A 27,346-nucleotide genomic window follows, 5' to 3' on the forward strand; every position below is an offset into this window, starting at 1 on the left:
AGACACCACAGATGTTTAGTCTAGGCTTAGCTTTACAGCTGTTGCTTGCCTACCATTAATGGCAGAACTTGTTCAAATGAGAGGAACTAGATTTTTGTCTGGGTTTTCTACAAAGACTGCCAGACTGGTTTATGGAATGATGAATTAGACATCAGATTTTCTTTTAGGTTCGCACCTTTGAATGCAGGTTATAGGAGGTATTTGTGTACAGCTGTAACTATAGAAATCTATCATGATGTTTAATTTATTCTCTTTACTAAACTCACAGCAACCTCTGAAAAAGCAAACTTGCTAAAAAGCAAGCTTTTTATAATTATGCACTCATTGGTTTGGTAGGACAAGATAATCAGCAGCTTCTTGGAGAATGTCCACGGAACCATCTCTAAAACATACTCTTTAATAACATGTTTCATCCAGTTTGTGTCATGTTTTTTTCCCCCCAAACATTTATGACTCAGTGCCCCATATTCTATTCACTTATTTACATAGTCACTGCTTTTACACCAGTGTCATTGCTATTGCTATTACAGTTTACCTTGCTGGTGTCTTATGAACATGCCCAGCAGCAAAACCATCCTGGAAGCTACTCTGAAAAGTTCAAATCTAATATGTGGTCACATTTTATTGCCCAGTTGCTAGTGAGCAAGAAGGTTCTTTGCTTATCCTTGTAAAAGGAAAACCATCTAGAAAGTTTTGTGCTGGAAAAGCTAGGCTAATTTTAAGGTGGGGACTTACAGAGGAAGCTGGTTTATGGCTAATTCCCCACCAGCATAGACTGTATATGTGTGAGGTTAAAAGAGGCCAGGAAGCTTGGTTTTGTGGTGTACATAGCAGGGACTATGTGGTTATTTCTAAACCTAAATCTGGCTGGAGTCACCTTTACTGTGTCTTTGATTCCATCATGCACACTGTGCCTTTTAATTCATCAAATATGATTGGTTCTGTCATCCCAAAGTTCAAACAGCTCCAGGAGGCTGCAATGGTTTTAAAACAAAGCTTCTCAACTGATATTGCCACAGATAAATTTTATTTTCCTTGAAATAATGTAATTTACACACTAAGATGGGAAATAATCAGTCCTGCATCAGTAAGTAAATGTTTAAGATACCAATAGCCCGTCTGGGCTAAAAATGGACATTTCAGCAGAAAGAGAACATTTTATCCTTCCCAATGGGCCATGCAATATCTGTGCACACATCTGAAAGGTCATGATATGCCACTAGTTAAAGCTGGGCTGTTCTCTGCATGCTTGCTGCCGAGTTTGCCTTTTCTACCCCAAGCAGCAAGTGATGCCCTTTGGCTTCCCACCATTATAAGCTTCCAACTCCTTTATTTGGAATAGGCTTTCGAAGATCCACATGTGGCACCCACTTTGTCCTCCTGTGCCCTGCAGTTGTGGTTGGTCTCTTCCTTCCTCCTGCCAACTGACCCCATTCCCCCTTCCATCCTTCCCTACCCTCCTTCACAGTCCCACCACCTACACTCCCCTCTCTTTACCTCAGGCTTCTTCCTCCCTCCTTTTGACATCTGCCCAAGCACAGGCTCATTTCACCACCACTACCATTTATGTTTCCTGGACCCTCATAGCTGTGCCATGTCATCTCACATCTCTCTTTCTTTTCCTCTTTCTGGAGCTTCTGCTCTATCTGACAGGTCATAGTCCCTCCTGTCAGCTCTTGGCTTTCACGGACATTCAAATGCCTCTGTATCAGCCTCTACCTCTCCTTCACAGGGATCTCCTTCTCCAAGTCTTCCCAAATGTGTGCCAGGCTCTGAGGGTACCATCAGACTTTGCTGTCCCAGTCCCCTAATAATCTCTGCAGCCTGTTCATGGCTCAGGAACCCATGTCAGTGCCTGGTGACACTGCAGCAGGGCCTGTCTCCAGCTCCCCACATCCCTGCCCAGCCCAGTCATAGGTCATCTTCCACCCTTCTGACTCATCCCTGTCCTCAGGCCCTGCCCTGACACATGGAAAGTCCCGAGGAAGTAGAGGGCCCTGGCACACGTTGGGAGCACTGCATGGAGTGCCGCCACAGCTCTTCCTGCTCTCTATATTGTCACCAACTACTGGTCACTCAATTCCTCCACAACAACTCTCCTTTTTGGTTTTTCTTTCATCTTTTTCCCACTCCTCATGCTTCACCATGTTCACCTCTGTCACGCTGACGTAGGCCTGAACCTGTCCACAGTGTTTCCTCTCATATCGTTGAACATCGGAGACCTGCAGGCATTTGCAGAAATGCGAAGGCAAGAGAAGGTCCTTTCACTACTGCAGCCACTACAGGCTAAAGTAAACCCTGCATTTTTCTTATAGGAAGTATTTCCCTGAGACTGATCCCGTATCCTGCACCTGTTCTGGAGAGGAACAGTTTAGTGGAAGTATGTCTGTCCTTACATTCGACTGGCAGGAGTTGTGACAATCAGATCTCTTTATAAAATAAATGATATGGAAGAGATCCAGACAGGAGTCAAACTGCATGAGTTGGAGACAACTCCGAAGTCTATTATTCCTACCTTGAAACAGACCACAGTCAAAGATAAAACCTTCTCACTGCCTCACCAAGCACTACAATCACAGCAAGTTAGGTCTGACACACAGACCTATGCGCTTGGCAGGTGGTGCCAAGTGGAACAGACAGCCTGAAAGCACAGGTGGATAAATGTTTACACTAATCTCAGTGAGAGAGATGGAAACTGTCCCAGAGGCCCTGCCCTCCATACATGCCCCCTGAAAGGTTTCTGTGCCCGGTACGGGAGTGCGGTGTGCTGGGCGGCTCTGCAGTGATGCTGGGCGGGTGAAACCAGCATCTCACCAGCACCTGAGCTTGCCCTATTTCTGCTGCCGCTCGGTTTGCTCGCCTGGCTAAGGAAAAGCAAGGAAAACATTCCTTCAGTGGCACAGCACCGCCTGGTGGAGAAGTTTAATTAGTGCCGCTCTCAGTTTCTTAGGGCAAGAGAAGGTGGACCTAAGTCAATTAACTTCAGCTTAAACTGGAGTATCAATGAATCCTGCGTAGTCTGTGGTTTTGTCTGTGCTGGGGAAGTGATTTGTATAGATGCAAGAGTTATTCTGGTACTATAATTTAGCTATTCTGGAGCAGTTCTTTGAGAGTACAGGACATTTTTCAGGAAGAGCAAGAATGTTCACCTTACACTGGAACTGCAAAAGTAGTCAACATTACTAAGTTACCAGGTCTACTTGGGTGCAATTTGTGTGCTGAGAGACTGAATCGGATGGATGAAGTGCTCCCATTGTTATAAGGAAAAGCTAAGGCAATATTCAAATATTTAAAACAAATGACTTTTTCCTGTGGTATTTGATTCTTCCTTTATCTCTGCCCTACAACATAAAAATTACATGAACTCTAGCTTTCACCATTGTTGAACTCACTTGTAATGTGCCATGACAACTTTCAGTACTCTAGGCAAAACTGAGCATAAATAACTTAATGAATATAGAGCTCTCTGTTCAGGTCGAGATGTTTTCAAGTCCTAACTCAATCAAGACATTGGGCCTTGGTCTCCTATTTTACTAGGCTGTTAGATGCGTTAAGCATCTCTCAATGTCTCTGTTGAAGTTGCTTTGTTTTTATGTAAGTATGAATGGGAACTGGAAGACTGCTCAAGGCTACTGCAAATAAAATTAAACTGTTCTTCAGAGAGGGCAGATAATCTGCAAATCTCCTTATTATATATACATATGGCTTCAAAACTGGGTTGCACAAATTAATGGAAAAAAAAATTGCTGATAGCTACTAAACATAAAATACCACATCTGCATCACAAATCACTAGAGGCTGGGAAAGTAGATGGCTTTTGGGTCTGATACAATACTCATGTTCCAGCACAACAGAGGTAGATAACCTGACTGACAACTAGAATACAGACTGTTTCATTCTGTCTCAACCAGTGCTAATTCTTTCTATAAATTAGAAGAGCTTCACTAAGAAAGGTTAAAGAGAAGCATCTCTACACAGGTCATGGCCTAGTGCAATGTCTGCAAAGTATGGCATAGGAACCATCTCCAGGTAGCACATGGCAAAGATTCCCAGGAGAGCTTCAGCTCCCTGCCAGTTTCTGTGTTCAGTGAGTCCCCAAAAGCCAGCCTCAGATAGAGCCTGCCTGCAGGCAGTTACAGGAGGTTGGCACACTTCCCTGAGAGCTGGCTGGATGCAATTCCTCATCAGCACCTGCCCACAAACCTTTATCTGCTACACTGGACTGTGTGGGGGCTCAGGGTTTGAGTTTCCTCTTAGCATCAAACCTGCCAGATATCTGAATAGCAGTTTTCTGCTTCCTAGGAATGCACCCTGGACATCAAGCTGTGAGATATTTAGCGGGTATGTTTTCTGTTCTTTTCACTTCCCACTTTCTAATTTTTTAAGTTTATTTTTTTAATTTTTATTTTTAGTTGGAAAGACTGTGGTTTACATGATTTATTTATTTTAGGGAAAACTTGAATCTCAAACAAAGAGAAATGCCAAGACAGAAAAACTATTTCCTGTCCAGGTCTATAGCTACAATAGCTACGAAATTATAGACTAGCATAGAATAATTATCATCTAACATCTTGCAGCCTAGACAATCTATTTTTTTATTTCTGTAAGCTAAAACATAAATTACCAATAGTATTTTCTGCATAGGCTGTATAAAAGCCCTGTTATTTATATTATAAACCCACATGAGCTCCTGACTGGTGCAGTAAAAATAAGCTGAAAGGCAGCAAGACTATAGAAAGTCTTTCAAAAGTGTTCACATTGAATAGAGACAACCCTAGAAGCCCACTGGGAAGGCCTTTTCTTTAGCAACTGATGGCAGAGCCCTGTGTGTTCCTGACAGAACTCAGCTACTCTATCAATCAAAGAGACTGAAATGCACAGCAAAGCTAATTCGGCAACTCCGACGGCTGGAGTAATTCAGCATGAACATAATTGCTTTTACTCAGGATTATAATTAGGGCCCATTTGACAAATGTCACTCTGGCTGAGCCAGGGAAAATGATCAGGAATTGTGAGATCCATACCTTCTGGGCCATGGCTCCCTGCGGGCTGAGGAGAGAGTTGCATTCCCCTTCATGATATTCTTCTTTACATTCACGGCAGAACACAGACTGGAAAACAAACCAAAGCATGCCAGTCATAAAAACACACTAGGGACATAGACAGCAGGTTACAATCATGAACAGTCATACAACAGATGATCCCTTGCCCTTCACTTTCCATTAAATTCCCATAATCCTCCTAATTGTGCATCTTATTATACACTCTGATCATTAACACAACAATTTTGCTGTTATTATTACACATTTCATCAGTGAAGTAACATAAATGCCATTATTAAAAATGAGATTTTGCTACATGGTTCATTTAGGGACGTAAAGTCGTACTAGATACTTCTGGGTGTGCTTTTCCTGCTGTGAAATCTATTTCTAGAAGGGTGAAGGCTGAAAAAAAGCAGTTCTGCTGTATAGTGTTTGCTAATGGAAATAGTCTATTCGTAGCTCTGAATCAAATGCCTTCTCTATGGAAAACTATTGCTGACTTTGCTAGGAGATGACCACTTTATAAAAGGCCGTATGAAATACCATTTTCTAGGAAATTATATCCTTGCCATAGACCTTTAAGATGGTTTAAAAAAATCCACAGAAATAACACAATGATAGGATACTTAACACAGGGTTTAGGGATCTACCTCTAGACCTTTACTGCACTTTTAGCAACTGTTCCGGTTTCATCTTCCTTAAATAACATTGCTCTTTACATAAGGCTTCATTGAAAAGTAATGTCTTTTGCAGGTAAGTGAAACAATTGTCCCTAGTGCAGCCTGACTGCCTCTGCCACCTAAAGTGGTTCATATGTATCAGGTTTGATGCCTTTTGTTAAACTCTAAAATGAAGATATCTGTCTTGACATGTGTCAAAATCTTTGACCCATCAATGCTGCATTAAATTCTGTGTCCTTGCAGGTAAGGGGAAAAGTCAATAATGCAGAATGGGTCTCTATTATGCTGTTTTAAAGCTATGCTGTCTTGATGCAACTCCATGCTCTGAAAGATCTCTCAGCAGTAAGCCATTCTGACTGGCATTATAAGCAAGACTGATAAAACAGCCCTGATTTTTAGATACAGAGCTGCATTCTCATGTAATGAACAAAGGATATCAGGAGGACATGACACTAGAACATTTGTCTGCCAGTAATTCCAGCTTTTGTATTTTCATTTGAACTTTTTCAAGCTGTATTTTCACTTTTCTAAGAAGCACTGAAAATCATATTTTATTGTCATGCTAAAGAAACTGCACTTAATGAAAAGAAGCATTGTGCAAGTACAAAAGAATTGATCCTGTTATTCAGAAAGTCGGGGAAATTGGGAGTGGTGGAGTGGAGTGAGTGTTCTAACTTCCAGAGATATCAAACCTAATCACTTGTTTGCTTTCTTGTCACTTCTCTCCACTATTTTGTCAATGATCTAAAGTGTTTTGTTTTACTTCAACTAACACTGATTTGTTAATTCACTTGTGGCTGTTAGCAAAAAGCTTCACAACGGAGGCACTTTTTTTGCGGGGTATGTTGTATGGGAGGCTGCATTGTTGTAATAGAGCATCATTTAAATACAACAACGATTTACAGGGTATTAAATGGTCAAAAGTTTTGGGCATGTTAAGCACTGCTCAAACACATCCAGAGAGATACTTTCCATCTGAACACCTATGGTCTTAAAGACTTGTTATCCCTTAACATTTAAGGTTATGCCTGGGTTTAATGGAATTTCCTGCTGTGTATCCTACTCTCTTTTTCCTTTGTGACTTTATTTCCTTATGAGCACATCTGACTGACATTTGTCTGATAAGGTTTTGTATACACTTGCTTTATCACTGCCTTATCACACAATGCTTCAGCTTCCTTTCCTTACTCCAATCTCTCTTTTCCCATGCAAGCACAATTTTAAACCTTTCATAAACATTGAAAAGGGAGAAATAATGAAGAAAGAGAAGAAAAAACAACCAGGGCATATATTTTGCTGAGACATTCTGGCTGACTAGTTTATGTGGCATTGGTGTTTATTATAATAATAAAATTCATAAGCTCATGCAGTACTATTTAAGACGCGAAATGAATTTTCTCATTATAGAGGCCACATTTCATACTTGCCTTTGAAATAAATTATCTTCAGTACCAATGTTACCAATGTTTTCCCCACAAGCCTATTGGAAACATTCGTGAGTGTATAACTGGGCCTTTCACTAACAATTGTATATCCTGCAAGTAAGTCTGTGAGTGAGCCTGCCACATCCTTGTAATGAAACAAAGCCTGATTTTTTTGTGAGACAGGATACTCTTTTCACATCTTATTAGATAATGGATGAGATGTAGAATCAGTTCTGTGGCAAAGAAACACCCCGGAGGCTGATCGGTTTGTCAGAATAAATAGGCATCTCCCAACAGAAATGCATTAAGCACTCCCTTTTTATGGCAAAGCATGCATCATAAAGAAAAGGCATGTCACTTACAACAAAGAGCAGTTTGTGATAGTTTTATTCATTTTTTACTTTCAGACATGAAAAATATGATAAATTTTCAGTAACAAAATACAGTTGCAGTAAGCAACTGCAAAAATGCTGTCAGTTAACTTGTATTTTATGGCTTCATTAATATTCATACAGTTACTTTGCCCTTGGAAAGGAAAGGATTTGATGTTCAGTCAGGATTTAATACTTTTGCATAAATTTAGTATTAGTCAGTGCTTAAAATTACTATAAGTAGTGTAATTACTAATAATAGTCACACTTTCTTTTCCTTCTTGTGCCAAAAAAAGACTGGAAGATTGCTGTGATAATATAAACAGCAGGTAAACTTTCTACGTCTTTATGTATTTAGCACTTGCTGTTGTTACCCTTGAAAGATTCTTTGGTTGGAAAACAATCAACAAAAAGAATAAATCCCAAAGGTTCAAACCTACCCCTGCATTAGAAAGAGGATTAGCAGGGAAATCCCCAAAGCACTTAAGGGATTTAGGCACTGGAAATTAATATAACCTGTGTGTTGGCTATTACAGGCTTTTGAATATCTGTAAAAACGTATGAGATAGGCCCAAGAAGAAATCCTAAATCCAGTGACCTCAGAATGGGGGGTATTAAAAACCTCAACAGGGATTCAGATCCTGTTTTTAAAATCCCCCTATCGTTATGATTATTCAAACAAAAGGTAAAATCAGACCAAACTCTGGTCAGTTCTTTGGAATTCAAGCCCTGCAGATGATGTCTGCAGTGACACTGAATAAAAACTAGGGTGGTAAAACCAAGCTCCAGTCTCAGTTATTCCTGACTGGCTCATTTACAGTGTTTTGAGTTTGGAAGTGGGAGCAGAATGGGGCTCTTTTTTTTTTGGATGAAAGGAGAATGAGTTTGTCACTTGCATGCTATGCTGGTTGGTTTTTTAGAAATAAGATTTTATCATTTCCTTTTTCACAACATTTCAAAGATTTGCTTTCCCTTGGATTAAGCACCACAGCTCTCACTCTCCCTTGCCTACTGCAAAAGCCTTTTCTTTGGTCTCTGATAATATCTCCCTATAGTGCTTATAAATATTACTGTTAAAATTATCTTTCTTCCAACTTCAAGAAAATATTCCCATTCCCTGCACAAGGCTTCACATTTGAGCTCCCTTCTGTTATTTTAAAGTTACTCCTCAACTCAGATATTCCATTTCTTTTTCACCCTTACCTCCTTCCATGTGTCTACACAGCAGAATGTAGGGAAGTTTGCAGTGAGGCAGTCACAGACAGGGTTTAATCTGGAGCTCTGTAGGTGCACTGCTAGGGACTTCTGTGCAAGTAACAACTCAAGCACATACCCAGATTTCTTACCAGCCTTCTGCAATCCACGTTGAAATCTGAACTGTCATTTCTTCCCTCCTGTCGTTATCACTATTGGCTTTATACTGATGACAGACTATGTTTTAGCCAAGGTGTGTCATCCAAAACTAACATTCACATCCAGATTAAAGACATCAGGTGAGGAAAGATGCACTCATACCTCTAATGCAGTGTTTTATTGGCTCTTCAAAATCACTTTTAAAACTTGTATCTAATGTCTGCTTTGACTCTTTCTAGTTTCAGCTTCCAGCCACTGCTTTCTGGTTTGCAATTCTTTGCTAAAATGAAGAGCCTTTCAGTATCCCATACTTTCTTCCTGTGAAGGTACTTACGTACTGCAATCAAGATACCTCTGAATCTTGGTTAACCTAAGCAGAGAAACTGCTAAGCTTCTTGCTGGTTAAACCATTCATCCTCCTTCTCTCCTCCAGCCCCAAATCATATTCATTGCACTTATCTGAGGATTGTCTTGGTTTTGTTACTAGTTATATTTGACTAATCTGTATCATTGCTGTGCTGCATCAGCAAAGTTTTATTATATACTTCTGAATCACTGTTGAGTATTGAATCATGACAGGTTTGCTGACAGTCCCTGTCAAATGCTGCTATCAATACTCTGCTATGAATAGACTCTTCACACTGCTTTCTGTGATCTGCCAGTTCCTAACCCTCATGACCAAAGCATGATGAGACATCCCTACCTTGTCATCTGACAGTGATGACACAGTGCTGCTGCTCAGACCCCAACCACATCAGTTGGAACCTAGCCCACTAAAGCCTTTTATTGATATAATATGGTGATGAATACCTTATCACAATATTCTGTAGTTTGAAGTCTTACAAAAAGACTTGAAGAAATTGATTTTGTGCAATTACTTTTTCTTATCAAACTTGCAATCTCATCATAGAATGAAATCAGTTTCTTCTGTTATGACCTGTTATCACTGAGAATATATAGACTTGTAAAATCTTATAAAAATTACTCTTTTTTCTGCCTTTTTCTATTTTGATCATTCCTCATTTGGTGGTGGCTGTCTGGGCCCTCCACTACTGATGAGAATTGTGAAAATTAAAAGCTACTGAATGTAGGCAGGATCAACATCTTCATCAGTATTGGAGCAAAAGTAGTATGCAAGAAATGCAAAGCTTCCTCAAAACCATACCTATATGAACAAGTAAAACCAACACGGATCTCCTCACCTTTCATTTAAAATGCAGTGCTTACAAGTTTTACTTTCCTTCTCAGGAAAACAAGTACTTCAAGAAATCAAGCTGCAATGCATCTACTGACTCTTTCTTCTAAAATCAAGCTCAAAACCAAACCAAAAGAGTGCTACATTATAATTCATGCTAAGGCTGACATCCACCACAGCTGACAAGTGTTAATTCTATTATTTATTGAGCTGCCAGAAAATGCTCTTTAAGTGCTCTTGTAATGTGGGAAGCCTATAGTGTAGTCTAAAGAGAATCCCAGAGAAGCCATGTATAATCTAAGACACGTATGGAACTAAATAGACATTTTTATGTCTTCAAAACCAGTTTGGTTATATATTACACATCAAAGCAAAATAAGTAACAGTCCAAGATACTTGCACAGCTTTGATCATCACGGCATCAGAACATCTTGGAACTGTAAGAAAATCTCTTTCATTGTATGCCAGTGAAGCAGCAGAGGACTGCTGCTACTGTTTTAGTGACTGAAGCCTAATTTGTAGAAAACCTGGGCCACAGATCTTTAAAATTTGAGGATATTAATTCAGTTGATATGCGTACCTAAATGTCACTGAGGATCCACACTAAAGGTTCTTGTCCAAAATCACATAACATAAAGGAGATTTCCAGTTTTTAGACATTGGACTCCCCCACTAGTCAGATCATTCCTCTAAAGAACCACGCCTCTGGTTTAATAAGGTAAAAATTTCACCTAATAGAGGTAATCAGTGAAGTATTTCCATGCTTTCCCCCCACCTCCTTTAAATGAAAATACAATGGAGGAGTGAAACTAAGTAGTCACCAATCACACAGAATATCCTATGAGTTCCAACCATCAAATATTTATATGGTATAGAGAAAATGTATAGTTGTTTGTTCTTCATCAGACTAACGGGATTTTTTTACTAGACTTTTTAATCTGAAGAGTGTTTTATTAAATCGTAGTACAAACAAAACACTGGATAGGTAAAAAATTAATTATCTTCACTGGACAACATCAACATCTGGTCAAAAAATTCCTTGAAAATGTAAGATATTTTAAGGCACCAAGTTTCAATCCTAAATAAGCTTTTCTAGTCTAACGATAGGCTTGCTTACTGGAGCAAACATTTATACTGAAAATATGAACATGCCTTATGGGAAATCAAAGCAATCCGGAAGTGACAAATAGAATGACCCAAGTCATCTCTCTACAGTGTTTCCATTTAGAAAAATATAGCTTCCAAATGCACTTACCAAAGTACAAATTATGTTATAGTGACTGAGAAATACATACAAATTTTTTTATTTTTCTTCTAGAAAAGCCCCCAAATCCCAGATTTCACAGAAAAAGATTTTACCATATTATATTTCTTTTGAGTAAGAGAGGACTTAGATCTTGGCAAGAATTCAGACCTCCATAAACACAGACTAAGTATTTTTTACTTTGAAACTACAAACTTTGTTATGTATTTCCACCCAAAGTCAATTAAAACCATCCCTTACCCTCCATAAAAGTCCCAGTCCTTGTCATGCTGCTGCTGGGAACCAGACATCTCAGCTATTGGATTGGCTTTGCTGCTGGCACTTTGTTATATCCAGAACCAAGTGTGAGACCACCATCCACACACCCTGTCTTTTGGTATTTCTTGTCCTTACAGCAGGAAACTTTAAAAGCAGAATATTTACCATCTGGAGTAGCTATGTTTACTTGGAATTTGTGGCTTTGCCAACTGTCAGTTACAGAAAAACCTGCAAATACTACAATGAAGATAAATGCCACAGTAGAAAAAGCCATTTAGACATTAGAAAAGTCATTTCTAATGACACCAGTTTTATCAGATATAAGGCAATTGCAAAGCATAGTAGTACTTGCAGAGAAATTTTGGTATTTTTCCGTATAATAAAGTACACACATTCACTATGCATATTTCAGCTAAAAGCAAACTTTTGTAAGAAGCATGACAATCTGTCAAAACATGGTTTCAAAAATACAGCTGCATTCTCTGTGCAGCTTTTGCAATCTAAGGGCAATTTGCCATCAATACTATAAGAGGCAATTTTCTATAAACATAAAAAGCTTTAAGCATAGGACTTAAGCATAGCATCAAGATTTCAGTGTTTTCCTTTTGAATCTGAAAGTCTCCTTCCTGACTTCTGCAAAACAACCATGGGCTCATTCCCTAAGATCTAGATGATGGCATTTATGTCTGAAGCCTCTTCAGTGAGTGCTGGCGAGTTTGCGCCTCCAGCCAAACATACTGTCCTGGAGCTTGCCTTACATCACACAGCATTAACCTGAAAGATGGGCTGGTTAAACTGGCAGCATAAGCCCAGAAAACCTGTCCCAGACCTCCCCCAAACTAATTTGCTGATTTATGTGGATTGGCAATCTTATTTCTGCTTCTCAGCCCCCTTCTTTGTTGCCTTGTCGTCCAAATGCTGCAAGGGATAGAAGAGAAGAAAGAAGCAGGGCAGAATGCACGTACTTCTCTCAGAAGGAGTGACTTCAGCCCCTGTGGGAGAAGAGAGAATGCTCTTTCCAGATTCCTCTACCCATACCTACCCACAAGGGTATTACACAGTCTTGTTCTTAGTGTGTTGGCTGGGATGTGAGACTTACTAGCCCATCCCAGAAAATTAGAAGGAAAAGCCTATAAAGCAGAGTTAGTAACAAGATTATGTGGTATACCAAAAGTATGAAAACCTGTTGTTGGTTGTGCTATTATGTGCACATATGAGAGTCATGTCTTTTTATCACTGAAGGATCCTATCTGATAGCTGACTACCCAAGCAAACATGAGTTCAAACACTGCAAAATTTTCAAAGCAGACCATAGCTTTGGTTGTCTAAACAGGCATAGATGGCCCTGGCAGAGTTGCACACCTCTAACTGGAAGAAGCAGAACAATATTGTGCCCTGAAGCACTAGGAAGGGATGCCCAGTTAGATGCCAACCAAACTCCCTCTGGAAAAGGAAGCCAAACAAGCTTAAACAAAGTAAGCAGCTGCCTATAGCAGCAGGCTGTTAAACCCTGCAAGACATTTGTGTCCCTGTTACTTACCTGTGCCAGAGCTGTGGACAGCAAGCAGAGAGAGCAAGGTGTCTAGCTTGTCATGCTACAGGGACTCTGACAAGACCTTAGATGTTAAACACGACTACTTTGAGGAGCTCTTCCTAGCCCCAGAAACAGCTGCTGCCATGGACTCTGACCCCTCCTTCAGGACCAGCTGTCACAGCTACTTATCCTCCTCTGCTCTTAATTCTTTTGTACCCGCTTCTCCTCTCTGCCTTCTCATTTGTGTGCAGCAGTAGCCTAGATCCTTTCCTTCTTCAGGTGGAAAAACTGAGCTTTACCTGCAGGTTGCACTGCTGAGAAGCTTTGGGGTAGCCCTGCTGGAAGTCTTACGGCCATACCGATAATCTGTAGCTAATGCAGCTGTAGCGTATTTGGGACCTGCACTGCTCTCTCTGCACAGTGCTGTGTTATGCTGGGTAGAGGTCTCAGCACAGCTTGGGGATGCAAAGCTGCAGAGATCCCTTACTTCCCTCTGCAGTACAGACATGAAAAAGAAATTTAATTAAGTATTAGGTCCTTGGCGGCCCCACTGGAGAGAAAAAACAATTGTGTATTGACTTAAATCTGTTTCCATTTAAGTTAATTTAGTAAGTAGTACAGACACCTAATCACATCTATCTAGTGTATAATGTTTAGCAATTTCATGCCTGGATGACTAATAAAATGAAAAGTGGATGCAGGTTAATGTAAGATTTCTACAAATGATTTCCATAATAAATTAAAAAGTATTTATATGAGGAAACATTGAAAAACCCCAATATCATTGCCACCTTATAATTTAATGGAATGTCTTAGAAACTAGATGCAAGGGATAAGGCTATTAATTTATGAATAAGAGGAACAATTTTAAAGCAGTTGAAGATGTAAAATGTATTAAATGGGATTTTAAAAAGACTTTTTGTAATCTAGTGCCCATAATTCTCTGTTTTGAGCATGTAATAAAAGACTGTAGCATCCCACTTACAACTGATGAAAAGGAAAAATAAAAGAAAAATAGGAACAAACCTCTAAATATATAATATATATAGGCATGTATTAAAACAGAAACGATGTGTCTCTCCCACTTAAGGTGGTAGAAATCCTCTGTCACTCCAGTGGAACAATACAGTATTTACCCCAGAGCAGATAAAGTCAGAGCATGAGTTACACTGCAAAGAAAATAAAGCTAGAGTGTATGTTGTTATCACTGAAATGGATACAAAGAGGTAGTGGAATTTTACATGGAAGAAAGCATTATTTTTAGGAACTAGGATGCAAAGAGAGAAAATGATAGTTTCCTTGAGATGCCTTTAGAAAGTATGAGACAATGCACTTTATAACAAGTATAACACAGTGGCTAATTTTTCCTGCAGAACATGCAACACTACAACTGAGATGTAAAAGCTTAATTTTTTTTTTTCAACAAAGTGGTTGAAAGCTACATTAAAATATCATTTCTTCCAGGTTTGAAAAAGATGCTTTGTTGCTGAATGCATATATCAGTCCATAAGGAATGTCATGAGGAATGAATTTTACTGCCTTTGGCTTTAGCTCCTGCTTTAGCAGCCTTGGAGTTCTATTAATATGCCCTTAAAAAGTACAACAAATCTATTTCCATATGATAATACTGCTGCTCTGCATGCATGCCCTGGGCATTTGAGCACCTAGCTGTACATTTATATGTGCAAACAGACCTGGAAATCTGACGGGTTCATTAATGTGGTTCTTGAAATGAACTACTGAACATGCAGGCTGGGAAGATGATGAGAGCTAAGCAATTACCCAGTGCTTAATTCACACTGAATTGCAATAGAAATCAGGACACTCCTTTCCTTGAATGTCTTTTTAAATATCCCTAACAGAATGAAGGCACCCCACATAAAAACTTTTATTCTGTGCCATTCGGACTGTGTTCTTGTAACAATGTGCAAGATGCACATATTTTGTTCATCTGGTTGCTGGAATTCATCTACATTCAAAAAAGCCCACCCAACAATATTAAAAACTTCCCGAAGATGGCAGCAGTGACACAGGAATCGACACAAGCTGTCTTGGCTAAGATTTTGCAGTTGAAAAAGATTCTTAAAAAATCATAGTCAACAGCTATGATCCAGTCCGGGGTTACTAACAGCTGATACATGCAAAACCAGTCTTGACAAGACAGTCTCACAAAGAAGAAATGGTATTCAGATGCACTGAAACACATAAAAAGGAGTAAGGGGTACTCCCTGTTTCAAGGGCATTGCATCTTACTGCTCTTGGATTTGGTAACAGCTGAAGCCCTGTAAAAAGAACATCCTTCTGAATATGACCAGATAAAATAGCATCAATAATGTATCTGGGATAACTGTGGTGCTTTTAAGTGTTTTATTGGGTTCATGCTATCTCCTATTTGTAGCACTTGCTTTTTAGAACTGTCAACACATATCTAGTTTATGTACTAGGGAGAGCATAAAATAATGAACAGATTTGTGTGTCTCTCTGTTCTCAGGAAATGCCTGGCTTCTGCTCATGGATCCAGTGAGCGTGCCTTCCCTCTTAGTGACCAGATTAAGGGCATGAGGATATTTCTCTGACAGAAATTTTTTTTTTTTTTTTTGAGGGGGGGAGGGGAAAGAACGACCTCAGGTCTTTATTCTGCTTCTAATTTATGTTTGTCATATGAAAAAGTGAATCTTTTAAAATTAGGGCATAACTAATCTATGACCAAATCAAATCCAATCCATGTTCTCTCCAAAGACCAGCACCACTCAGTTCAACAGCTGTTTGTTTCAAATTCTGAGTGAATTTTAATAGTACTTCACCGGAAATAACAAAAACCCCACAAAACCAAACCAACCAGAAAAAAAAAAAAATCCCTGCATTAGAGGATTCTAATTAGAGGTGTCTCTAAGTCTGAATATTGACACTGCACAACACTGAGAAACTCTGGACAAATTTCAAAGACAGATGAAGACTTCGTTTTAAGCCTCAGTCTAAAATTGGATGTAGCCAGACCTTGGAACTCCACCAGGTCCAGGCTCTGAAGGATGGATTTAAACTAAAGATCTACAATTCCAAGTAATCTGAAAGGGGAATAAACTAAAATAAAAATAGTTTAGAAGTGAGAAAGAAATGGCAAGACTTTTAAAAAACTGCCATATTTGGTTCTTCTGAATGGAGCATCATCTTTGCAAAATGTTCTATAAACACTGCTAGAGAAAGCACTGGAATAATGATGAAAATACCACCCTTCATCTTTCAAGGAACAAAAGCAGATGCTTCCTGAAAAACACAGGCCAAATCAAAAAACAATGATAGCTGGACTGGTTTATGCCAGGAATACCCTGTCACAATGCAGAGCTCCCATTAAGGATACCTCAATTTCTGTACCTTCTTTTTGGTGCAAAGCCTAGCTGTGTGATTTCAAGAACTTTTCTTTTGAAACAGGAATGTTTTTTTAACTTACAGAATTTGTGCTAATTGTATTCACAGTGTATGTACCAAGTCAATAATGTGACCTCTTGTCTGACCTTCCAGACTAATCCTTTTCTGGTTTGTTGATCCTAGACATTTCTATAAAGAAATTATACAAACTACAAAAAATGATCCCTGAAATGTGAGCTTACAACATTACCTGGTTTATAGGAAATACAATTTGGCACTTGTCTCAGCACCATTTTGAAGAACCACATAATAAACATTTTATTGCAAAAGAAACTCCATTCAGACTCTGACTACATACACGTGTATGAAACCAGCAAATACTGTCCTGTATCAGCATATACTGACAGGCAGCAAGATCTCTGTCTACAAAAAATACACTGCATAAATAATTCATGTTTATCAAGATAATTTTTCCACTCAGCAATTTTCTTACTTTTCTTTGGATTTCTGACATCTACAAATCGCCCAAGAAGCACTGCATTTCTCTAGTTGCCTTGGAGGCAACACAGCAAGGCACAAGCAATCTAGAAGATTTCTGGAGTGCATTGATGACAATTCCTTGACACAAAGGATGGAGGAGCCAACAAGGGGACATGGTCTGCTGCACTTCCATCAAGGAAGAACTAGTTGATATGTGAAGACTGCAGGCAGCCTAGGCTCCAGCAACCCTGAACTGATGGAGTTCAGGATCATGACAGAAGGGAACAAGGCAAAAAGCAGGACCATAAATCTGGATTTCAGGAGAACCTACTTTGGCCTATTCAGGGCCAAAGAGTGCCATGGTAGCCGGCCCCCGAGAAAACAAGGGTCATGGGCAGTGGCTGATGTTCAAGGATCACCTCCTCCAGCTCAGCAATGGTCCATCCTGACCATCAGGAAGTCAATTAAAAATAGTAGGAGACTTGCAAAGAAGACCAAGGAAAGTCTGCTGATGAACTGGGCAGGGAATTTGGTGACAAAGTACATGGAAAAAGCCAGAGCAGTCCTAGGACCCACAATTAGCATAAATTTCACTACTACAAACGTATGATATGCAATTACACCCTGGATGGCACAACAAATAACATTAAACCAAAGTGCAGATGTTCACCCTTTCCTCAGCATAGCCAGAAAAGCAGATGCAATCCTTAAATCCCAAGGAAATGTGTATCTGCATGTGCATGAGTACAGAAGGATGACTCCAAGCTGGAACTTCTGAATAACATGGGAGTATACCAGACCTCTGTATAAAAACAGTTTATGCTTGACCAAAAAAATATTAATGAAACAGTCTTTGTTCAAAAGATCCACTGCAAGAAGGCAAATCTCACACAGTGCATCCAAATACCAGTGCTGGCTGAAACAGTTTGCCTGAAATCTGGGAAAGCATGATGCAGTCCCTCCAAGTATCTCTAGGACATCCCTGTGCCTACCAACAGGTCTCATTCTCAGAACTCTGAACTAGTACACTTTTTTTAGTTTCTGGAATTAATGACTGCAATGCAAATTATCTAGATCTTTAGAATAAGCATGCATGGCTGAAGAATTCCTCATTCATGTATGGTTTCTAAGAAACCAATGTGATAGGGCTTATTGTTCGTTTTTAATAAGAAAGGGAGTTCACAAATTCATCTCATGTGATAATTAGATTGTGGCCTGATGATCTGATTATATGTGAAATTTCTTGCTATCATGACCAGTTCCTGGGCTTATGCAAATGGACATGACTCCATTTTCTCCAGTGGAGCTACATTAATTCACAGCTGCTCAGGATCAGAGCCTACCTCCCTGTTTCTGACATCTAGGATATGAATTCATATGGCTGTATGGCATCAAGATTCACTAGTCAAGTGATGCCTTAGGTTTTAACTTCCATAATTTTCAAATCCTGTACTGCCTAGTGTGTAACTCTGAAGTTTCTTGTAGCCTGTTAACTTCTGCTCTCATGCTAGGTAGACATAACAAAGCCTCTCCAGGCCTGCTCTCCAAGGACACTCAGACCATCCTAGGCCCAAAATCTGTAAACCAAAGCCTCTAAAGCAGGGGGCAAGCTCAGGGAAACTACATCAATAACTGAAGCTTTAATTGGAGAAGTAACCCTGATATGCAAATGAACCAAACCTATAAAGGTGTGAAGAACTCGTGACCTGTCATCCATCTTGGGGTCCATTTTGAGAATAGCCTCTGGCTCTCCAGGGTGTACCTTTGAAGGCCTTTCAAATAAACACCTACCTTTATTCCCTTATTCTTGTCTAGTCTCTGTTTCTAGGAGGCCTCTCAAGGCATCAAAGTACAGCACATACCTAAATATTTCTCATTTGAGATATTCTGCTGCAGTAATGCATCTCCTCCTGGGCTCTCCCCCCCCCCCCCCCCCCCGCTTCTTATTCATTCCATCTAAATTCACTTCTTCCTTCCATATATCTAGCTACATTTACATCTTGACTCTCTTGATTGCATTCCAAAAACAAAATTCAAGCTATTCACTATCTTTCTTTTTTATTTTTTCCCATGTCTTTAAAAACCTTTTGTCTTAAAGCTATTGAAATTCCTCTCTTTTTTTTTTTTTTTGCTCCCTCTCTCCCAGTACATTCATTTTCCTTTTGTTAATAGCTGGAAGCATTACTCTTCTCACACTGTTCCTCAAGATAGCAAGAACCTTTTAATTGCTGTTAGAACTTTATAAAAGCAATAATACAACTATAACAATGCTAACCATACCACTATCCCAACAACAAAGAACAATACTACTGTCAAACACAAGGTGCATCATTCCTTCCTCTCATCTCCTTCCCTACTCTCAAAAGATTCGGAAGTGGCCACACCTGGAAGCCTTTCAGCCATGAAGGCACATGACTTTGGTGTATTCTTGAGGTAGGAACAAAAAGGTATGTGTTTGGAGACACTCACCCTTTCTGCCTCCTGAGGTATATGCTTCAGGCATTCTATGCAAATGAGCCAATGGTAATTAGGGTAGCATGAGCCAAATTCTGTATTCAGGACCCACATAGAAAGTAGATAATTAATCAAGGGGGAAAAGAAAATAAGAAACTTTGCTTTTTTTTTTTTAATATATTATTCAGATATAACTGATCCTGAGGAAATTATTAATGTGTGTCTAATCCCCACTACTTAAGCTTATATATGATTGTATTCTGTTGCTAATCATGGTATTTTTGTTTTTTTGGGGGTTTCTTTTTGCACAAATCAAAGAAGAAAGAAACACACCCATGGGTCACTCATAAATAGAAATGTATCATTATCCTTGAAATAATTACAATCTGGTGGGAAAATGTTGTAATTTTTTATCTTTTCCCCTCAAAATTCAAATTCCTTTGCTATTAGGAATGTAATGAAAAGAAAAGAGAAAATAGCCACAGTTAGTGTATGATCCTGCTGTATTTTTATTCTTTGGCTTCAAAGGTAACCTACCAGCTCACACAGAAAACAAAGAAAGGTTGCTTTTGTAAACTGTCTTAAAAGCACTCAACAATAATGACCCCAAATCACTACAGCTCTCAGTTGTCTCACTGCAGTATTTGGGAGCTGTTACTGTAGCTTGTTGATAAATAAGGATCAATAAGAAAACCTTGTTTGGAGTCTTCTGATGTCTTACCTTTATGTAGTATGTTTACTTCGACTGTGTGCCACAACTGTGTGCCACAAACTCTTTGTGATTTCAATCTCATTTTTGGATACATAGGAGGTGGAATTTTCCTATAAGCAGCAAAACAAAAAGAGGCAAAGCATGCCTGCTTGTACTGAAGTGGCAAAATCACATTTGTCAAACAGAGACGGACTTTAATTTGCTCCTGTAAGTTGTGATATCTGTTATTTTCCCACTGGAGAATCAAGCGTGCATCATTTTTCTCAGCTGCTTTATGAGAAAACTGTAGTTCATGAAAACCTGGAAGGTATTAATGGGAAAAGGATGCAATTTGACTCACAGTTTGAGTTATCTCTATTTTCCATTAACAGAGAGTGCTGTATTTTTAAATTAAAAACCATCCAAAGCTACAAAATTCAAGGTTTGTATCAACATTTTGTTCAGTCTCATGTTCAAGGAACAAGTTGGAAATTAATCCCACATTTACATTCCGGTCATTTTATACAGCCTCTGCTTGTGGACTCTAGCTCTAGTCAGTGTCCACTTTCAGGAGTTTCTTAAATGCTCATCCCTTGTTAAGATAACATTCAAAAGTCAGAATTAACAACTATTTGCTCTAGCTTGTCCCCCATCCTGGATGCTTGAACTATCTACCTGTCTGCTCAGTACACACACACGCAGTCCAGCAGAATTACATGACAGCGCCTGTTCTTGATGACACACATACAAGCTTCCAAAGGGAAACAACTTTACAGGAGGCAAACCCATGGTTTTCTGTACTCATAGTATGTATATACCACCAAAACTATTAATATGAGAATAGATTAAAAAAAAGGAATTTCCCTTGCAGTCAAGGAATAATGCACACATTTGCTATTTTTTGAAAAGCCTTCCTCTGAAAAAAAGGAATTTCTCTGATTTTTGACAGATGCCACTGCTGCTGTGGGATCCAATTAGATGTTTTGTCTTGCATAATGACTGCTAAAGATATATACACATAGCATTACACAAGGAATTAAGATATATAATTGCATAATGGCTTCTAGGGATGCATATACATGCCATTACACAAGGAATTAGGATGTATAATTCTTAATGAGAGTGATGCCTAATGCCTGAGAGTAGCAGGCTAGACATTAGGTCCCCATTAAGAATAGGCTTAATTTAAAGCATTTGAACAGTCTCACTCAAATCGATCTCAAGTATAAGTGGATGTTTAAGCAAATTTTTTCATTAGGACTTTACTCCTAATGCACAGCAAATTTATTTAATTCAGATTTTCTAAGAGCTTTTATTAGAAATATATAATGCCAAGCAAGTAAAATACATGATTACCTATATGAAGCCTTCCCAATATGTCATTTTTTTACACCTGACAATTGATGAGTCAACCTACAGCAAGTCCTTGTAAATCTTGTTTTGTTAATGCCTTATCTACTGAATTTCTTTCTTAAACAAAAAAATAGTTCGGCTTATTGGCAGAGTTCTTGGTGCTCCTGCTGGGTCATCTCAGCAGCTCTGCACTCAAGATGTGTCCACACTTGTACAGGTTTTCAAAGGAAACTAGTGTTATGCCTATCTCTTTCTTGACTGGTTTGAGTGCCTCCCCATTACACACGTGCGATATACAATGGATGCGCATCTCAGCACTGAACTGTAGACAATGGGAGAGCTATAAACATACAGAAGTAGCACTTCTGTTAAGACCCTGACAGTATCCTTGTCCATCAACCACAGAAACTGTAAGGCTTAACGGGACGCATGGTACTCTGAGATAACACATGCCTTGTGGGCGTTGAGGCAGAGGTGAACGCTTTTAGTGACCTGCCAGTGTTATCTTGCAGCAACATACACACCTTGGAATATCCTATGAAATTATAAAATAGCCCCAAACTCACAGAAAATTATTATTAGGTTTTTAATTTAACAACTAAACAAAAGAAGTGAGGTGCGTAATAATTAAATGGCCAGTAAAAAGCAAAAAACTCATGAAATGTTTCATTTCTGGACTGCTGAGGAGAACAATAGACAGGGACACAGGTGAATGAAATAAAATGTCACGTACATTCTTCATGCTATTCAAGCATAGCAATTTCCCCAAAGGTCCTTCATTAAAACAAGAATGAAATAATGGAAGAGATAGTTTGGAAAGATTTTTTCTTTTTTTCATGCACCTTAATATTTCTCAAGACACACTTCTGTTTATAATTCTGATTGGCATTTGAAGTGCCATAGTTACTCTACTGGATCAAACCACAGTCCTGTATAGACACAAATTTCGTAACCTACAATTTAATTCATATATATATATATATATATATATATATATATATATATTTGTAATTAGAATAATTCAATGTTTCCAATCAAACAAAATTTAGTGGGTTCAAGTTTTCCAGAAAACATGGAATCCTTTTCTAAAGCATTCGTACAAACTGATAATCGTCACTGTACATTTATCTAACAACAGTAAGTAATCTATCAATTCACCTGGAAATCTTGCAACCCTACATGATGTTTTAGCAAGGGACTACTCTGGATTTATAGTGTTCTGTCTTTTGCATTTAAGAAATAAAATAAAAAAAAAAAAGCCAGTTCAGCTATATGGGATTAAATACTAAGAGATACTAAACCAGCAAATTCCAGTTCCCTCTTGCAGAAACCTTTCAATAATGCCATTAACAAAGTTTCTGAATTATACTCTCTGAAAACAGAAAATGCTTCCTAATTTTGTTGGACAATCAATTACAGATAAGATAGATGGGAAACTTGTCCAGATTATCGCAATGAACAACCAATAATTGTCCTCTTTGTCCTGTGAATACATATTGGTTTTGTCTGGCATAATAGTCCAAATATTGATTTGCAATCAACTTAAAAAAACATCTCAGCAGATGACTTGTCTTAATGTCCTCTTGAAGCAGTGGGTTCCACACGAGTGAAGTGGTTCACATTCAAGAGTGAGTTTCTCTTGTGGGTTTTTTTTTTCCTTCCTGTGAGTAATGGTCATACAAAATCCATATACAGGACTAAAATACAGCTTTGATACAAAAGCAGATGAATGAACGAATACCTCAACATTCAAGCAGCATAGGAGCAAGCACTGTACATTGTAAGAATTTCTTAAGATCTTATTTTAGCTGTAAAGATACATTATAATTCAGTTATTATTTTATACTCTATTCAGTATAAAATAACTCCAGTTATTTTGCATGATATTACTTATGTCATGTCATATTTGTGCCATAAACATGACACAAATAAATATGACATATACTGAGATGTAGTATCCTGTACAAGGGCAAGATCTCTGGAGACAGTTAATATCTTTTGCTGGACCAGTTGGTACAGATAGAATATTGAGCAGGGTTGTTGGATATATACTGGCTTCTTCAGTTTAATCCAAACCCAAAATCTTCTCTATTTTAAGAGTTTCCTGGAATAAAAGAAATTAAGGAGCATTTCTATGAGCATTAGCAATAAAGAAGACAGTTTTGCAGACATTTGTATAATGAGTTTGAGAGATGATATGGATTTTCTGATGTTTAACCAGGCTTGAGGTTATAATGCAGCTCAGGACATTTGAAAGTTCTCTTTTTCTCTTCTATCCCACTACTTATTAATGAAATTTGTGGAAATATATCTGATAACATATATTTAAAATTGGCCCCATAGGTTACCAAGATACTAAGGGGGTGTGAAAGATCAGCAAAGATGCAGAAGCAGTGCTCTTCCATAAGACTTATTTCCATACAAAAACAGGATAAAAAAAGTGAGCTCATCTCACACTCTGACAGGCAAAGTCTGCTGATAAAGAGGGAACAGGAACATGGAGCAGATACACAGTGATGAAAACAGGGTAAAGACTTACAGAGTAGAGAACAGAGTGACATGTCCCATTGTTAAATCTGCTCCTCTTTGTGCTCTATATATAATTTTCTTTCGTGCTCCTGTAAGTCTCTATCCTTTTTTCTGCTGTGTGTTCTGAAAGGAAGAGAGATATCTTTTAAAGGCCCTCAATAGGTTTTTGGTAACCTATTTTATGTGATCATTAGCCTTCATTATGTTTCCATCATCTGATTTTCACATTACTTAGCTTCATTTTTTGCTCTCTCTGACTGTGAAAAAAGAAATGCACCTATATCCAGGTTAGCTTTTTTTTATGGTAAACCCAAACACTTTCAATAAATTACTCTAAAGGTGTTCTTTTTTTTTTTTTTTTTTTTTCCCCCCATGGAAAGAAAACTTCATATTTTCCAATATTTCAGTGTTAAACTATTTGAAACTTGTCATCATTTTGGTAGTTCTGCTTTGTTCCTTTGTTTCAAGAGCAATTACACCCGGAGGCACAGGACACAATAGGAGTTACAGCATTTTTGATGCAATGTAAGTGCTATCTTATGTAACAAGACCATCCCCTCCCAGGCTTTGCTTCACTTTGTTTACCCCAGTAATACAATCCAGCATCTGATTTGCTTTCAGCACTGCAGCTGTGTTTTAGTCCAAAGGCTTTAGGGACTTTTCTATAAACAACTCCCAAATCTCCCTCGTATCAAATAATCCCCATTCTGTTCTAGGAAGGATTTTTTTTCTGTGAGTGCTGATTAACAAAGTAGCTGAGTAGAAGTTGTTTCCTTTCAACCTTCCTACCAATTCATTCATGATAAGACCCCAACACAGTGCTTGCAACACTGCTGCTGTTTCCAAGAGAGAGAATTTTGATGTCATAAACAAACGTGAGCTCATGGGCAGAACCTATCAAGAAAAAGCCAGAAGAAAGCTAAATATAGGCTCATTCTCATGTCATTATCAGCTAGTGGTAATTCATGAATCATCTATGTCTATTTAATACTATGAGAGTTCATAACCTATGCTGATCCTCCCCCAGAGATGACAAAACAATAACATTTTAAAGGTATTTGTTTTATGGTTTCTTGATTAATGAGGCTTTGAGCTGATTCACAACTACACTCACTGATGCAGAGGGTATTGGCAAGTACACATGATGCAAGGGCAAACAGATTGGCACATCAAACATAACCCATTTGCCACACATGTAATATGCGCAGTACATAAATATCTAAGGACAGAGCTTTAGAATGATTTCCTTATTACGTGCCCAACAGGGGGTACAAACATGTACTTTGTTTGTAGTTGGCTCTGTAGTCACAGCAGTGTCATGCTTTTGTTAAGAAAGTTCAGAATGCAGAAGAGGAAAGCTACATTTTGCCTTGTCATGGCTGCTGCCCTCTGGGTTCCATGCTGCGCTCCCAGGGGAGCAGGAACTTACTTGCTCCCACAGTGCACATGGATATGGGGCAAACTCTGGGAGTATGGAATGCAACAGGGTGTGAGACCTGGCAGCTAGGACATGAATATAGGGTGGGAATCTCCCAGGAGGCAGTGGGGACTTGTGTGAAGAAGGGAGCAAATCCACAGCTAAGTCCTCACAGATAGCTGATGAGTTCTTAAAGATCTGGAAGGCTCTCTGGAAGTTTGTTGCAGCCTAAAAAGCCACTGACACTTGATGGGCTGGAAAGCAAAATGGAAGTAATGGCACACTTGTAATGACATGCTGAAAGATTTGTCTTTTCCCAGATACATTCATTTAATGTCTTGGCCACTCACTGTTGTTATGTTTAAAATTATTGCATCATTCTAGTTCAGTATATGAGATATAAATATGCATGTATAGTTCTGAGTTGTATGTGTGTGTATACATACATATTAAAAAAGTATAGGTAGTATCTGGTTTGGTATGTTTTTAATAAAATTGCTCCAAAAGTGGAAATTTTTTTCCTGGTTTTTTTTTCAGCATTCTTTTCTTTTTAAGGAAAAGTGGACCAGTTCAGCTTTTCAGCTCCTGGATAGTTGGAGGTTCAGCTGTAATATACAGTAAGAATTCATTATTGCCCAGTTAGGGTAAATACCTGTTGGGTTCAAAAGATAAGTCAATTAGGACTCTTTCCTGTAATTACTATATTATAATGATTAATCTTCACTGTGTTTGTCTTTCAGTCTCTTTATGTGAATCATGTTTAAGTAAATAAATGAATTATATTGAAACAAAATCTAATCATGGGGGAGAGGTTTTCATATCTTCTGAACAACATGAAGCCATTTATTAAAACTGACTTAACCTCTAGGATTATGCAATCCCTTTTGATGTGTATTTGGAAAGGGATTTGTGAAGGGAATCCTGTGGCTTAAGGTACAGCATACACAGCTGAGATCCACCTGCAAAAATCCCAGAGTGAGATGCCCTGCAGCAGGTCTCACCCAGGGTCCAAAGCACATCTAGTTCTGTCTCCCACATAAACTTCCCCATTTCAGTGATACATGTCTTCAGAGATCCAAAGACTTACTGATGAAAGAGAAGTATGAGAGGAAGTCTGGGCAAAAGAAAGGCTTCAGCCTCCTGAGTGTGCAGACATCCTCAGCCCAACATTTATCAGTCTTTGAGAAGTGTAGCTGGGTTCCCAGTAAAGGACTTTAAAAAGGTAGTACCTTCAAATGCTTTTCTAGTCTGCTTTGTCTATACAAAGGAACAGTGTTGGTGTGTACTTCAGGCTAGATCCAGTAAAGGACGTGGGTGCACAGAAGTTAAATACTGCAGTATTTAATGTCCTAGAATGAAATACAGGCACTTGCACAGGTACAGCAATCTGATTTAGGTGTTTAAGAGCAGCACAGAGAGGCCTACACAGAAACAAACAGATAGTATTTTGCAAGTAGACACAGCGCAAGATCAACACCCCCCCCCAAAAACTAGCCAGTTTTTGCAGTGTAAATGTGGTGTGAGTGGAGTTCCCTGGCAATGCTTGCTAGGAGCTGCCATTTGTCACACCCTCCCAGGAGCCTGCAGCAAGGTGAAAAAGTTTGCAAATGAGGTGCATTGTTTAGAGAGGCAGAGATGAAGGCTGATTGTAAAGACCTGCAGAAGAACCTTGTAAGATGGATGATAAAGCGGCAGGTTAAATTCATTGTATGTTTTTGTGGCTATGTACTCTGATTCAGTACCAGATTTAGGAGGTATCAAACAAAGATAGTAGGAGCGAAGTTCAAAGCAGCTCACTGGAAGGAAGCAGTTCCTCATGCCATGCACAATATGTTTGTAGATCTTAGTGCCAAAGGATGTTATGCAAGCTGAAAATCTACACCCTTTCAAGAAAGACTGGTCAAGCACACAGCAGACAAATCCAAAGGAAATAAT

The 27,346-nt window shown here is 38.8% G+C and overlaps 1 protein-coding gene across 2 annotated transcripts in view; it reads right to left on the reverse strand.

Annotated features, from left to right (window-relative positions):
* PRKN (parkin RBR E3 ubiquitin protein ligase) overlaps positions 1 to 27,346 on the reverse strand; it is a 697,917-nt gene that overhangs the window by 13,958 nt on the left and 656,613 nt on the right. For both annotated transcript variants that reach the window (XM_039569208.1, XM_039569206.1), the window contains one exon: positions 5,025 to 5,111. In XM_039569208.1, coding sequence (XP_039425142.1) covers positions 5,025 to 5,111 — 87 coding nt within the window. The remainder of the gene's footprint in view (positions 1 to 5,024; positions 5,112 to 27,346) is intronic.

Source organism: Corvus cornix, chromosome 3, assembly GCF_000738735.6.
Source record: "Corvus cornix cornix isolate S_Up_H32 chromosome 3, ASM73873v5, whole genome shotgun sequence".
NCBI lineage: Eukaryota > Metazoa > Chordata > Aves > Passeriformes > Corvidae > Corvus > Corvus cornix.